At 45.1% G+C, this 14110-nt stretch overlaps 1 protein-coding gene across 1 annotated transcript in view; it reads right to left on the bottom strand.

Moving 5' to 3' along the window:
• LOC307104492 (A disintegrin and metallopeptidase domain 3-like) overlaps positions 1–14110 on the bottom strand; it is a gene marked incomplete at both ends in the record, with an annotated part of 119008 nt that overhangs the window by 83009 nt on the left and 21889 nt on the right. Inside the window, 4 exons of the mRNA XM_079779378.1 lie at positions 7–152; positions 999–1071; positions 7754–7931; positions 9709–9785. Of these exons, the coding sequence (XP_079635504.1) occupies positions 7–152; positions 999–1071; positions 7754–7931; positions 9709–9785 (474 nt within the window). The remainder of the gene's footprint in view (positions 1–6; positions 153–998; positions 1072–7753; positions 7932–9708; positions 9786–14110) is intronic.

The following is a 14110-nucleotide window of genomic DNA, read 5'->3' as shown; positions in this document are numbered from 1 at the left end:
AGTTACATTGTTGGTATTAATATAAACAGCCATGTAACCATTTCCATAAGTCAGGCCAAGAATGTTGTCATTACCCTCTTCCAAGTCAATAGCCACAGGCTCAAGGAAACCAATGATCTGCTGTTTTTCAACATAGGTTACAATGATCTGCTCTAGAATTTCATATAAATGGAATCATATGGCATGTACTCATTTCTGTCTGGTTTCCTTCATACAGATTTCATCCCTGTTGTGATTATTAGTAATTCATTAGTGTTTTCCTAAGTAGTGTGCCATTGAAGATATCCATTGCAACTTGCTTGTACATTTACCTGTTGATCATTTGTAGACATTTCAGCTTTTATAAGTAAAGCTGCTATAAATACTAATGTACATATCTTTGTGAAATTTTGTCTTCCATTTTTCTTAGTACTTGGAAATGGAATTCCTGAGTCATATAGTAATTGTGGGAATGCAAAGTGAGAGGAAAGCACCAGGTTGCTGGAGCAGGGCGTGATTTGAGCAGCCTGGTGTAGCCACTGCTCCTGGCGGGGCTGGGCCCCCAACAGGCAGGGGTCCCCTCTTCCCCATGCCACACCAAAGTGGGGCTGAGGTAGTGGAGCGGTGGAGATAGCAGATTCCACGTGTGAAGGCTGAGAGCCCCTCCATGCCTTGTCCCCTGGAGGCTCACAAAGTGCTGACCCGATGGGCCCCTGCTGCTGGCACCCTGGATCTCTGGCCACTGCGTTCCCTCTGGAAGGGACAGACTGCAGGCCCTTTCCTCTGCCCCTTCCCCCAGACTGAATGCCACAGGAGACCTCACACCCGGTCGCCCCCGCACCCTGGCATAGCATAGCAACACAACCAGGAGGCCCAGGAGGTTCTTCACAAGATGATGAGGTCATTCCACTAGGTTTCAGCAGCCCCAGAGTGAATGCTTTGACATGGAGATGATGCTCTAATGAGTTTCATGAAAAAGAAGATTCTGAAAAGTTCCTACTATATTTTAATTTACCAACTAGTTTCTGATAACGGTAGATTATGGTTTTTCGTGAGGGCAAACTGGAGACAGTCCAGATGCCCTTTTCGTTTCTGTTGGAAAAAAATATTAACACCAATGTGTTAAGTGACTGCAATAAAGTTTCATGTCTGTGTTTCCTTGTGGAAAAAAAAAAAAAAAGAAAGTGCCAAATTATTTGCTAAAGTTATGTGATCATTCTACATTTAAACAAGAATTAAGTGGCAATCTTTACATATATTTAATATGCTAATCAATGTCAACCAATATTACTTAAAATAAGACACATAAAATCTATATATTTGAAAGGCTAAGTGCCCTTCTGACAGGCCAACCAGCAGGTCAGTATGACACGCACTGACCACCAGGGTGCGGACACGCAACGCAGGAGTTGCTGAGCTGCAGTGACTTGGCAGAGGCGGTTCTTGGGTGATGCACCCTGGAACCAGAGAGGAGGGAGCCCGATTCTGGGGTGTGTCACCTGAGAAACACCCTCTTGCAATCCAGGACCCTTGGGGATGTCGGAGAGCCGGTTTTGGTCCAATCCCTGTACGCCAGGCTGAGAGACCTCACCTGCCAGAGGTACCCCACTCACTCCACAGATGCCCAACAGGGTGCCACCCCAGGCGTGGCCAGCCGGGGAGGGACCATGGGAGGTTGGCTCCAGGGCATGTCTGGCTGGTCTTGCCCAGTCCCACCTTGCCGACAACCTTCTAATTAATTTCCTTTCAATGTTTAGAATGTTGCACCAGGGCATGAGTAATTTAAGAAGTGTAAAAAGTCAATGAATTCATTGTCCTCTGAAGAACAAAAAAGGAAATTTCAAAGAATTTTACATGGTTAGATCATTTTTTGTTTAAAAACAAATCCATATATTTGTAAATCCACATTTATAAGAAGATACATTGGACCAATATAAAAATTGGACCAAATATTCCAAAATTCTAATACCACTATCTCCAGATAATGATGTTTGGGGGAAAATTCTTGATTTTTTTTCTAATTTTAAATTTTCTATCAAAATAATAGTTTTATACAGAGTTAACCTTTTGCACTCGGATATCTAGTGTGACTCAACATGGTTAGCATCGGTAGCAGCTCTTTTTATACTCCTTGAATGTATCAATAATTTGCAATATAAAGAAATTCAAATAAATAAGTTTGTATGAAAAGAAAATCCGGTTTTTTATTCTACCGCCGCGCTTTGTAAAATCTGGGGTATTTAAAAATTAAATCCCGAGTAGAATAAAGGAATTGAGAAAAAAGCAAGCGAGTGCAAAGGGTTAAAATATGTTTTGGCAAGGAAAATAGGGAAAAAATAATTACCAGCAAATCTGGGTATAACTGCATTAGTAGGATGCAAAATAAATAATAATGGAACTGTATATATCCTCTCTAATAAAATGGTAATATGCAAATTAACCATCACTCCGCTACATAAACCACGCCCACCAGCCAATCAGGGAGAGTATGCAAATTAACCACATCCAAGATGGCTACAGCCACAGAGAGCAAGGTTTCCCAGGTAACAGAGCAAGCCAAGCTTTCCAATAGCCATTGCAGGCCTAAGCCTCCACTCAAGCTACAAAGTTTCAATTATAGAAGGTAAACAAATTCAAACAAATGGCGGCAGAATGGAGCTTGAGAGAGCAGGCCAGGGTTGCCGGCGGCAACAGGGGAAGCAAAGCTTTCCGCACACCCTGGTCGGGCTCACCCACTTAAGGCTACAAAGTTTCAATTGTAGGTGAATTAACTGCCACAGAAATGGCTGCAGGAGGCTTGGCTCCGCTCCAGGCTACAAAGTTTCAATTGTAGAAGGAAAATAAATTCCAGATACCAGGCAACCACTTGGGTTGCCAGGGGGCGTGGCCAGCCTGCAAACCACCACAGGCCCCTCGCTCAGGCCGCCCCACACCCCAAGGGAACCCCACCCTAATCCGGGACACCCTTCAGGGCAAACCAGCTGGCCCCCACCCGTGCACCAGGCCTCTATCCTATCTAATAAAAGAGTAATATACAGATTGATCATCACTGCAACACACAATATAGCTGCCCCCATGTGGTCAAAGATCCTGCCCCCATGTGGACACAAGGTGGCCACTACAAGATGGCCAGCAGGGAAGGGCAGTTGGGAGGCAACCGGCCTGCAAGGGAGGGCAGTTGTGAGGGACCAGGCCTGCAAGGGAGGGCAGTTGAGAGGGACCAGGCTTGCAAGGGAGGGCAGTTGGAGGTGATCAACCCTGCAGGAGAGGGCAGTTAGGGGTGACCAGGCTGGCAGAGGAGGGAAGTTGGGGGCAAACAGGGTGGCAGCAGAGTGGTTAGGGGGTGATCAGGCTGGCAGGCAGAAGCAGTTAGGGGCAATCAAGAAGGCAGGCAGGCAAGCAATTGGGAGCCAGCAGTCCTGGATTGTGAGAGGGATGTCCGACTGCCCGTTTAGGCCTGATCAGGCCTAAACGGGCAGTCGGACATCCCTCCAGGAGTCCCAGATTGGAGAGGGTACAGGCTGGGCTGAGGGACAACCCCCCGCCATGCACGAATTTCGTGCACCGGGCTTCTAGTATATATATATATATATATATATATATATATATATATATATATATATACACACACACATATATACATACATACATATATATATGTGTGTATATATATGTATATATATCTATATATATATACATATAGATATATATACATATATATACACACATATATATACGTATATATATATATATATATATGAAATTCTTGCAACAGTAGGCCTTTGAAGTTGGGGCAGCCTCGATCTCTCCCTCGCCCCTCACTGCCTGGATCACTGCCTCAATCTCAGAGCTGAAATCCCAGCTTCATCCCAGAAGGACGTCTGGAGGACTTCTGGTCTAATTAGCATATTAAGCTTTTATTATTATACACTAGTGGCCTGATGCACAAAATTCGTGCATGGGGGGGTGTCCCTCAGCCTGGCCCACACCCTCTCCAATCTGTGACCCTTCAGGGGATGTCCGACTGTCGGTTTGGGCCTGATACCTGGGGGATTGGGCCTAAACCGGCAGTCGGACTTCCCTCTCACAATCCGGAACCGCTGGCTCCTAACCGCTCACCTGCCTGCCTGCCTGATCGCCCCTAACCATTCTGCTGGCCAGACTAATCAACCCCAACTGCCACCATGGTGGTCTGCTCTCCCCCAACTTCCCCCCCGCTGGCTTGATCACCCTCAACTGGCCCCCTGCTGGCCTGCTTGCCCCCACCTGCACCCCCGCCAGCCTACTCACCCCCACCTGCCCCCCTGCCAGCCTGCTTACCCCCAACTCCCCCAGTGCCTGCCTGCTCACCCTCACCTGCCCCCCTGCCATTCTGCTTGCCCCCACGTACCTCTCCCCTGCCATCCTGCTCACCGCCAACTGCGCTCCCCTGCCAGCCTGATTGCCCCTAACCATCTCTGCCTCAGCTCCACCAACATGTCTTTGTCTGGAAGGATGTCCAAAAGGCCTCCTGGAAGGTCTCCCAGTCTAATTAGCATATTACTCTTTAATTAGAATGAATATATATATATATATATATATATATATATATATATATATATATATATTAGAATGAATATTCTATATATATATATATATATATATATATATTAGAATATATATATTTAATTAGAATGAATATATATATATATATATATATATATATATATATATATATATATATCCTACCTAATAAAAGGGAAGTATGCAAATAACTATCACTTTGCTACACCCACGATTGGGCCAGTGGGAGGCAGGGGGTGGGACTTGGCATGGCTGATTGGGCTGGCGAGAGGAGCGGGGTGCGGGGACTCAGGGGGCAGGGACTCACGAGTCCCCGCCTCCTGTTCCTCTCACCGGCCCCAATGGCCAGCGTTGCAGGAGGACCCATGGGGCCGGCAGAAGGCACCAGTGGCGGAAGTTGGGGTGGCTGATTGCGTGGCTGCCAGCACCAGTTTTCCGCCAGCACCAGTTTTCCTCTGGCCACCCGCCGATCGGAGCGCTGGCGGGATACACTCGGATCGGCGGGTGGCCAGAGGAAAACTGGTACTGGAGAAACTTGGGGTGGCCGATTGTGCTGGCGGGAGGCGCTCGGATCGGCGGGTGGCCAGAGGAAACTGGTACTGGCAGAAAATTGGTGCCGGCGGAAAACTGGTGCCGGCAGCCAGGTGAAGGAAGGTCTATTGCATGAAACTTCGGGCTTCTAGTATATATATATATATATATATATATATATATATATATATATATATATATATAAAACTTAAAGGCCTGGTGCATGCAATTCGTGCACAGGGGTGGGGGGTGGTGTCCCTCAGCCCAGCCTGCACCCTCTCCAATCTGGGACCCCTCGAGGGATGTCAGACTGCCCATTTAGATGGGCAGGTGGACATCACTCTCACAATCCAGGACTGCCGGCTCCCAACTGCTCACCTGCCTGCCTTCCTGATTGCCCCTAACCTCTTCCACCTGCCAGCCTGATCACCCCCTAACCACTCCCCTTACAGCCTGTTTGCCCCTAACTGCCGTCCCCTGCAGGCCTGGTCACCCATAACTGCCGTCCCCTGCAGGCTTAGTCCCCCCAAACTGCCCTCCCCTGCAGGCCTGGTCCCCCCCAACTGCACTCTCCTGCAGGCCTGGGTCACCTCCAACTGCCCTCTCTGCTGGCCATCTTGTGGTGGCCATCTTGTGTACACATGGGGGCATCATCTTTGACCACATGGGGGCAGCCATCTTGTGTGTTGGAGTGATGGTCAATCTGCATATTACTCTTTTATTAGATAGGATAGAGGCCTGGTGCATGGGTGGGGGCCAGCTGGTTTGCCCTGAAGGGTGTCCTGGATCAGGGTGGGGGTTCCCTTGGGGCATGGGGCAGCCTGCACAAGGGGCCTGTGGTGGTTTGCACGCTGGCGGCATGCCCCCTGGAGACCCAAGTGGAGGCCCTGGTATCTGGGGTTTATTTACCTTCTACAATTGAAACTTTGTAGCCTGGTGCAGAGCCAAGTCTTCTGCTTGCTCCGTGGATGCAGCCATTTCTGTTGGGACTTATGTATCTAATATAATTGAAAAGTTGTAGCCTTAAGCGGAGGCCTGGGCTGGCCAGGGCTGCAGAAGCTTTGCTTCCTCCATTGCAAGGGGCCTCCCGCTCTTTCCAGCTCAGTGGCTGCCGCCATTTCTGTTTGGATTTGTTTACCTTCTATAATTGAGACTTTGTAGCCTTGAGTGGAGGCCTAGGTCGGCAAGGGCAGGCGGAAAGCTTGTCTTCCTCTGTTGCCGGGGAAACCAGAGCCTCCCTCCTGCTCTCTGTGGCGGTAGCCACCTTGGTTGGGTTTATTTGCATATTTGATCCTGATTGGCTGGGGGCGTGGCTGGTGGGCCTGGCTTATGGTGTAGCGAAGGTACGGTCAATTTACATATTACTCTTTTATTAGGTAGGGTGGAACTTGATATCAGGGGAAAGGAATAATTTTCGTTTTTAAAGTATGTGTATTTATATTTATTACAATTCCAAATTATATATGACTAGAGGCCTGGTGCATGAAATTCGTGCACAGGGGTGTGTCCCTCAGCCCAGCCTGCACCCTCTCAAATCTGGGACCCCTCGAGGGATGTCTGACTGCCCATTTAGGCACAATCCCTAAATGGGCAGTTGGACATCCCTCTCACAATCCAGGACTGCTGGCTCCCAACTGCTCGCCTGCCTGCCTTCCTGATTGCCCCTAACCACTTCTGCCTGCCAACCTGATCAACCCATACCCACTCCCCTGCCAGCCTGATTGATGCCTAACTGCTCCTCTGCCAGCCCTATTGCCCTTAACTACCCTCCCCTGCAGGCCTGGTCACCCTTAACTGCCCTCCCCTGCAGGCCTGGTCACCCCTAACTGCTCTCACCTGCAGGCCTGATCCCCCCAAACTGCCCTTCCCTGCAGGCCTGGTAACCCCCAACTTCCCTCCTCTGCCAGCCTGGTCATCCCTAACTGCCCTCCCCTGCAGGCTTGATCACCCCCAACTGTTCTCCCTTGCAGGCCTGATCCCTCCCACCTGCCCTCCCCCGATGTCCATCTTGTGGGGGCCATCTTGTGTCCACATGGGGGCAGCCATCTTTAACCACATGGGGGCAGCCATCTTGTGTGTTGGAGTGATGGTCAATTTGCATATTATTATTTTATTAGATAGGATAGAGGCCTGGTGTGTGGGTGGGGGCAGGCTCATTTGCCCTGAAAGGTGTCCCAGATCAGGGTGGGGTTTCCTTCGGTGCATGGGGTGGCCTGGACAAGGGGCATGTGGTGATTTGCAGGGCGGGCCACAACCCCTGGTGACCCAACAGGAGGCCCTGGTATCTGGGATTTATTTATCTTCTATAATTGAAACTTTGTAGCTTTGAGTGCAGTCTGCCGGCCAGGTTGTGCGGGAAGCTTGGCTTCCTCCATTGCCTGGGAAACCCAAGCTCCCTGCTTGTTCCATGGCCACAGCTGATCTGGTTGGGTTAATTTGCATACTCGCTCCTTATTGGCTGGTGGGTGTTGCTTGTGTGCCTAGCGGAGGTATGTTCAATTTGCATGTTTCTCTTTTATTAGTGTATATATTCTTATTCATATATTCATAAAATACTTAAATATCTTATAAGAGGTTTTAATATAAATATGCTTAAAAATTTTTTTAAATGTAACAAATTTCTATGAGAATAAGTTTATCAAAAGTAGCAAAATGAAAATATCAGAATACTGTGGCTTACTTCTGACTTCACAAGAATCCTGTAGGCCTGCTCTCCCAATTGGATTATAGGATAATTGTCTTGTAATGGGAGAAAATCAGCTTTATTATTCTTTATTTGATAAAGCATGTGCTCAAACATAGCTGTGGATGCCAATGGTTCAATTCCATAACTGACGTTCACCAACTGCAATAATCCCCTGAATATTTAAACACATAAAAAGACATAAAAGTAATTACTTTAGATTTTCTCTTTGAGAAGTGTAAATCAATACCAAATAAAAACTTTTATAATTACTCTTACAGTACAATTAAATCTAGGAATCATTCCATTTTACTCAAATTAACTTTCAACCTAATGTTATACCATCTGTCTGTTATGGCATTTAAAAGTCCCTGTGGTTCTTGTAGGGCTAATCCATATGAATATTCTTTATACTAGTGAACTTATTCTGAATAAATTTTATGACTGTAAGCTTAGGACAGAGACAACAAAATATGAAAAATACTAGAGGCCCGGTGCACGAAATTCATGCATGGGGGCTGTGTCCCTCAGCCCAGCCTGACCCTCTCCAATCTGGGACCCCATGAGGGATGTCCGACAGCCTGTTTAGGCCCGATCCAGGTAGGATCGGACCTAAACAGGCAGTCGGACATCCCTCTCACAATTCAGGACTGCTGGCTCCCAATTGCTCGCCTGCATGCCTTCCTGATTGCCCCTAACCGCTTCTGCCTGCCAGCCTGATCACCCCGTACCCACTCCCCTGCCAACCTGATTGATGCCTAACTGCTCCCCTGCCAGCCTGATTGCCCCTAACTGCCCTCCCTTGCATTCCTGGACACCCCTAACTGCCCTCCCCTGCAGGCCTGGTCCCCCCTCAACTTCCCATCCCTGCAGGCCCAGTAGCCCCCAACTTCCATCCTCTGCCAGCCTGGTCACCCCTTACTGCCCTCCCCTGCAGGCTTGATTTCCCACAACTGCCCTCCCTTGCAGGCCTGGTCCCTCCCAACTGCCCTCCCCTGCTAGCCATCTTCTGGCGGCCATCTTGTGTCCACATATCCTTGATAAAAGAAATGCCTCTAACAGAGTACATGGGGGCAGTCATCTTGTGTTTTGGAGTGACGGTCAATTTGCATATTACTCTTTTATTAGATAGGATAGAGGTCTGGTGCACGGGTGAGGGCTGGCTGGTTTGCCCTAAAGCATGTCCCGGATCAGGGTGGGACATGGGCGAGGGGCCTGTGGTGGATTGCAGGCCTGCCACGCCCCGGGACCCAAGCAAAGGCCCTGGTATCTGGGATTTATTTATCTTCTATAATTGAAACTTTGTAGCCTTGAGCAGAGGCTAGGGCAGGCCAGGGAGGATGGAAAGCTTGGCTTCCTCCATCATTGGGGAAACCCAAGCCCCCTGCTAGATCTGTGGCCGCAGCCATTTTTGTTATGATTTATTTATCTTCTATAATTAAAACTTTGTATCCTTGAACGGAGGCCAAGGCAGGCCAGGAAGCTTGGCTTCCTCCACCGCCGGGGGCAACCCAAGCCTCCTGCTCTCTCCAGCTCCATGGCTTCCTCCATTTTTGTTGGGATTTATTTATCTTCTATAATTGAAACTTTGAAGCTTTGAGTGGAGCCCAGGGCAAGCCAGGATGTGTGGGAAGCTTGGCTTCCTCCATTGCCTGGGAAACCCAAGCCTCCGGCTCACTCTGTGGCCGCAGTCACCTTAGTTGGGTTAATTTGCATACTCACTCCTGATTGGCTGGTGGGCGTGGCTTGTGTGTGATGAACTTATGGTAAATTTGCATATTGCTCTTTTATTAGATAGGATAAGAGGAGGAAAAGGAAATTTAAGCATATGAGAAGAAACTCAACCAAAGCCTATATTTTCTTTGCTTTCACTCTACCACTCAAGGAATTTGGAAAAATTAAAATGTTACACTAGATTGTCAATCATGCAGATCTCTGGAATTTGCAATTACCTGAGTCCAGAACAGGTGTTTAGTGTCACGACTGAATTTGGCATCTCTGCGGCATATCCTTGATAAAAGCAATGCCTCTAACAGAGTACATAAAGGTACATTCATGAATGATTTGTACATAAAGTGTGTGGTTTCATACTTACTTTCTAGACATTATGAAATGCACAGATTTAGCCAATTAACCAATATTATTTACCAGATTTGCAGATTTCCTTTTGATCTACCTATAATTACTTCCTCTTAACACTCGTCTGCCTATAAATCCCATGCAAAAAATCCTTGCTATAATAAAGAATTCTATAATTTTGAAAGAATCTTTTAGAATAGGACATATAGCATCCCAGACCAAAAAAAAAAAAAAAAACAAAAAACCGATAAAGGAGTTTGTCACCTCCAAACCACTATTACATGAAATGTAATATTTCTTGAAGAATAATAATAAGATAAAAGAAAAACTTATGAACAATAAAATGGCAATAAATATACATCAACCATTAAATCTAAAAAATATATAAAATGAAAAAGCAAAACAGAATCAGAAAAAGAATAAATCCTAATGTAAGCTGTAAGATTTAATAAGTAGTAATATATTAATACTAGAGGCCCGGTGCATGAAAATTCATGCACTGGAGAGGGGGGTCCCTCAGCCCGGCCTGCCCCTCTTACAGTCTGGGATCCCTCAGGTGCGGAAGCCGACCCAGGAATCAGGGAAAGGAACACCCCATCACACCTCTGCTGCTTCCACTGCCAGCAGTGCAAGCCTTGACCAGCCCTGGTTACCTGAGTCTCGGGCGGCCCTGGGCAACTGGGCAGCTGCCATCTGAGTCTTGCCTGTGCCTCGGGCTGGCACTGGGCAGCTGGGTGTCTGAAGACACTGGGGGACTCCGGAGGAAGGCGCAAGGAGTGGCCAGGTGCCTGCCACCCCAGCAGGGCTGAGAGGACTGGGCACCGCCATCTTGTGGATGTGGGCGCCGCCATCTTTGAGGGTGTGACAGTCAATTAGCATATTCTCTTCTTATTGGCTGTGGGCGTCACCATCTTTACAATGGTGTGATGGTCAATTAGCATATTCCCTCTTTATTAGTAGGATTGACTCATAAATTGTAACCTATATAGCATTCTAATCCAAGATGTTAATAATAGGGTAACTAATTTGTTAGGATTCAGGAAAATTTTCTGTGCTTTCCACTTTTTTTCTTAAACCTAAATATGCTGAAAAAATTAGGTATATTAATTTTTAAAAAAGATATTATTGAGAAAATAAAAAGGCAAACCATGGCCTAGATGAAATGATTCATAATATATATTTTTTTATTTCATTTATTTTTTAATTTAAATTTTATTTTTTAATTACAGTTTACATTAATATTATTTCATATTATATCATTTAAAATGTGTTTCCCTTGATATTTTCAGTACCCACCTGACACCATAAATAATTTTTGCAATATTATTGTCTATATTTTCTATGCTGTACTCTACATTTCTGTGAATATTCTGTAAATGCCAACTTGTACTTCTTAATCCCTTCCCTTTTTCACCCAGTCCTCCAAATCCCCTTCCCATCTTGCAACTATTATTCTGTTCTATATATATTTCTGTTTTGTATCTATGTACAAAAGTTTTTGTAGTTTTAATGAACTCCGGTTTATTTTCTGTTGTTGTTTGTGCATATATTTTAAAAGAACTTGTATCTAAGATATAAAAAGAGATATTACAGCTCGGGAATAAAAATATATGTAACCCAATTAAAACTCTGTAAGAGTTTTTTTCATAATAAAAACTTAGAATACAATAATCAAAACAGTGTGGTACTGTAATAGGAGAGACATACAGACCAATGCAATAGAATTATGAGTTCAGAAATAAACTCATACATCTATAGTTAATAGATTTTTACATAACTTCCAAGATTATTCAATGTATAAGGAATAGTCTCGTCAAAAATTGTGCTAGAAAAACTGAAAATCCATATGCAAAAGATAATATCAGGTATTATTATACACCATCCTATATAATAAAAGCCTAATATGCTAACTGTCCAAACATTTGACCGTTTGACCAGTTGCTATGGTGCACACTGACCAAAGGGAACAGATGCTCCGACCAGTAGGTTAGCTTGCTGCTGGGGTCTGGCCAATCAGGACTGGATGAGATGGCCGGACATGCCCTGGGACCCCCGCCTCCCCCGCCCCGTGGTCCCTCCATGGCCCTGATCGTGTACTAGTGGGGTCCTTCAGCCTGGACTGCACCCTCTTGCAATCCAGGACCCCTCAGGGGATATTGGAGAGCTGGTTTCAGCCCAATCTCTGCTGGCCGGGCTGAGGGACCCCACTAGGGCACAAATTCATGCACCGGGCCTCTAGTGTACAATAATTAAGTCCAAATGGATCAAACATCCAAATATAAGAGCTGAAACTATAAAACTCTTACAAGAAATAATAGGGGTAAATCTCCATAAATTTGGATATGGCAGTGGGCAGTCTTTCCTTAGTTCTGACACAGAAAGCACAAACAACAACCAAAAATAAAGTGGAATTTATTAAAATTACAAAAACTTTTGCACATCAAAGGATCTAGAAAGAGACAACTCATGAAATGGGGGATAATATTTGCAAATCATATAATTGATAAGGGTCTTATTCAAATCAACATCAAAATAACAAATAGCATCTGTAATACTTTAATCAATAAGGATACATTTTTAAAAATGAAAAATAAGTACTAGTGAGGATCTGGAGCACTTGGAACAATATAACATCAAAAGACCCAAGAAAGCTAAACTGTCATTGGAACAATAGAACACACTAAATCTACACTTAACCTGGGTGACTGCTTTCAAATTTAGATTATTAAAACGTGAAGAATGCAACTGAAAATTACACCCTCTACCAACAAGCAAGAAAATCACAGCAAAAATGGGAAAATACAACCAACTGATACCAATATTGACATGAGGGACATGTTGAAACTATCACAAACATTTTTAAAAAGCTATGAAAACTTGTTACAATGAACATCAAAATTAAATTCTGGGCAGGAAGATGGTGCAATAACAATCCCTATCTCCTCCATCCCCCAACAAACAGACCAATTCAGCAACACTTCACAGGCAATTTGCCTTTGTGAGAAACCAAAAACTAATAGGAAGCCTCCTGCACATCATAGAAGAGTGGAAAATCTCTTACCAAAGCCAGTAGGGAGGATTGGGAGACCTTTTCACCAGAAACTCTGCCTCAGAGCACTGCCTTATGATCAGAAACACATCCTCTAGTTACCATCCTACTGATGGGTGGGAAGCAGTTTGCGCACAAGTCCAGGGCCCTAATGTTTCTGTGGGGCTGACCCAAAGAACTAGTATCTGTGACAGGATTCCTGGAGATCCTTTGGGTTCAGCACAGTCTAGCCACCCAAGCAACAATAGAGGCGGTGGCTACCAGACACCATTGATTCATCCCCACCTTAACTCTGCCCAGAGTGAGTGGATGGAAAATCCCAGCTCTGTGCTTCCTCCTGGGGTAGGAAAAGTTGATCCACACATGCAGTGCCTCCACTTCACCACAATTGCCCAAGGAACTAGCATCTGTCTCACCAATCCTGGATCCCTGATGAGTCCTGCACACTCCAGTTGACAGGGAAAGCACAGAGGCAGCAGCTCCAGATGGTAAATGCCACTGGTCTTTTCTGCTGACCAGCACAGAGAAGGCAGGAATAAATAGATGCCTGCTTTGCCCTGAAAATGGCAAAATGCTAGTAGAGGCCCCCAAATCTCTTTCCAGGATATTTTGTGGGGTCCTCTTCTGTATTCCCCCAAAGGGAAAGCTGAGGGAGCCCTCTAAGAAGCAGACACCGATACAGAGAATTAATAAAATAGTCAGGAAAAGATGTCTCACACAAAGGAATAAGATAAATCTCCAAAACTGACCCTAATGAAATCAAGTTAAATGATTTACCTGACAGAGAATTAAAATGAACTCTCATGAACATGCTCACTGAGCCCAAAAGAACAATGCAAAAATTTCTGATCAATGTCCTTTTGTGAAGAATGTAGGCAAATTACAAAATGGAGAAAATATTTGCATACCACATATCTGGAATAATACATATTCACATAATAGATATCTCTATTTTGAATGTATTGGTTGCTCAAAATTTTATTAAAAAAATCAACAGACATTTAATGGATATTTCACAAAAAGGGAACAAATAAGCACATGAAAATATGTCCAACATCATTAGTTACTGGGAAATGCCAATCAGAATCACAGGCGATATCACTACACATCTATAAGAATGTCTATTTTTTTTTAAATCCTAAATAGTGATCACCACGGCAGGAATGCAGACACTAATCTTTCACACATTGCCAGTGGAAATATAAGATAGTACAACATTCTGGCAA

This window comes from Cnephaeus nilssonii, assembly GCF_951640355.1.
Source record: "Cnephaeus nilssonii genome assembly, chromosome: 8".
Classification (NCBI taxonomy): Eukaryota; Metazoa; Chordata; class Mammalia; order Chiroptera; family Vespertilionidae; genus Cnephaeus; species Cnephaeus nilssonii.
This window is presented reverse-complemented; position numbering and strand designations above follow the sequence as displayed.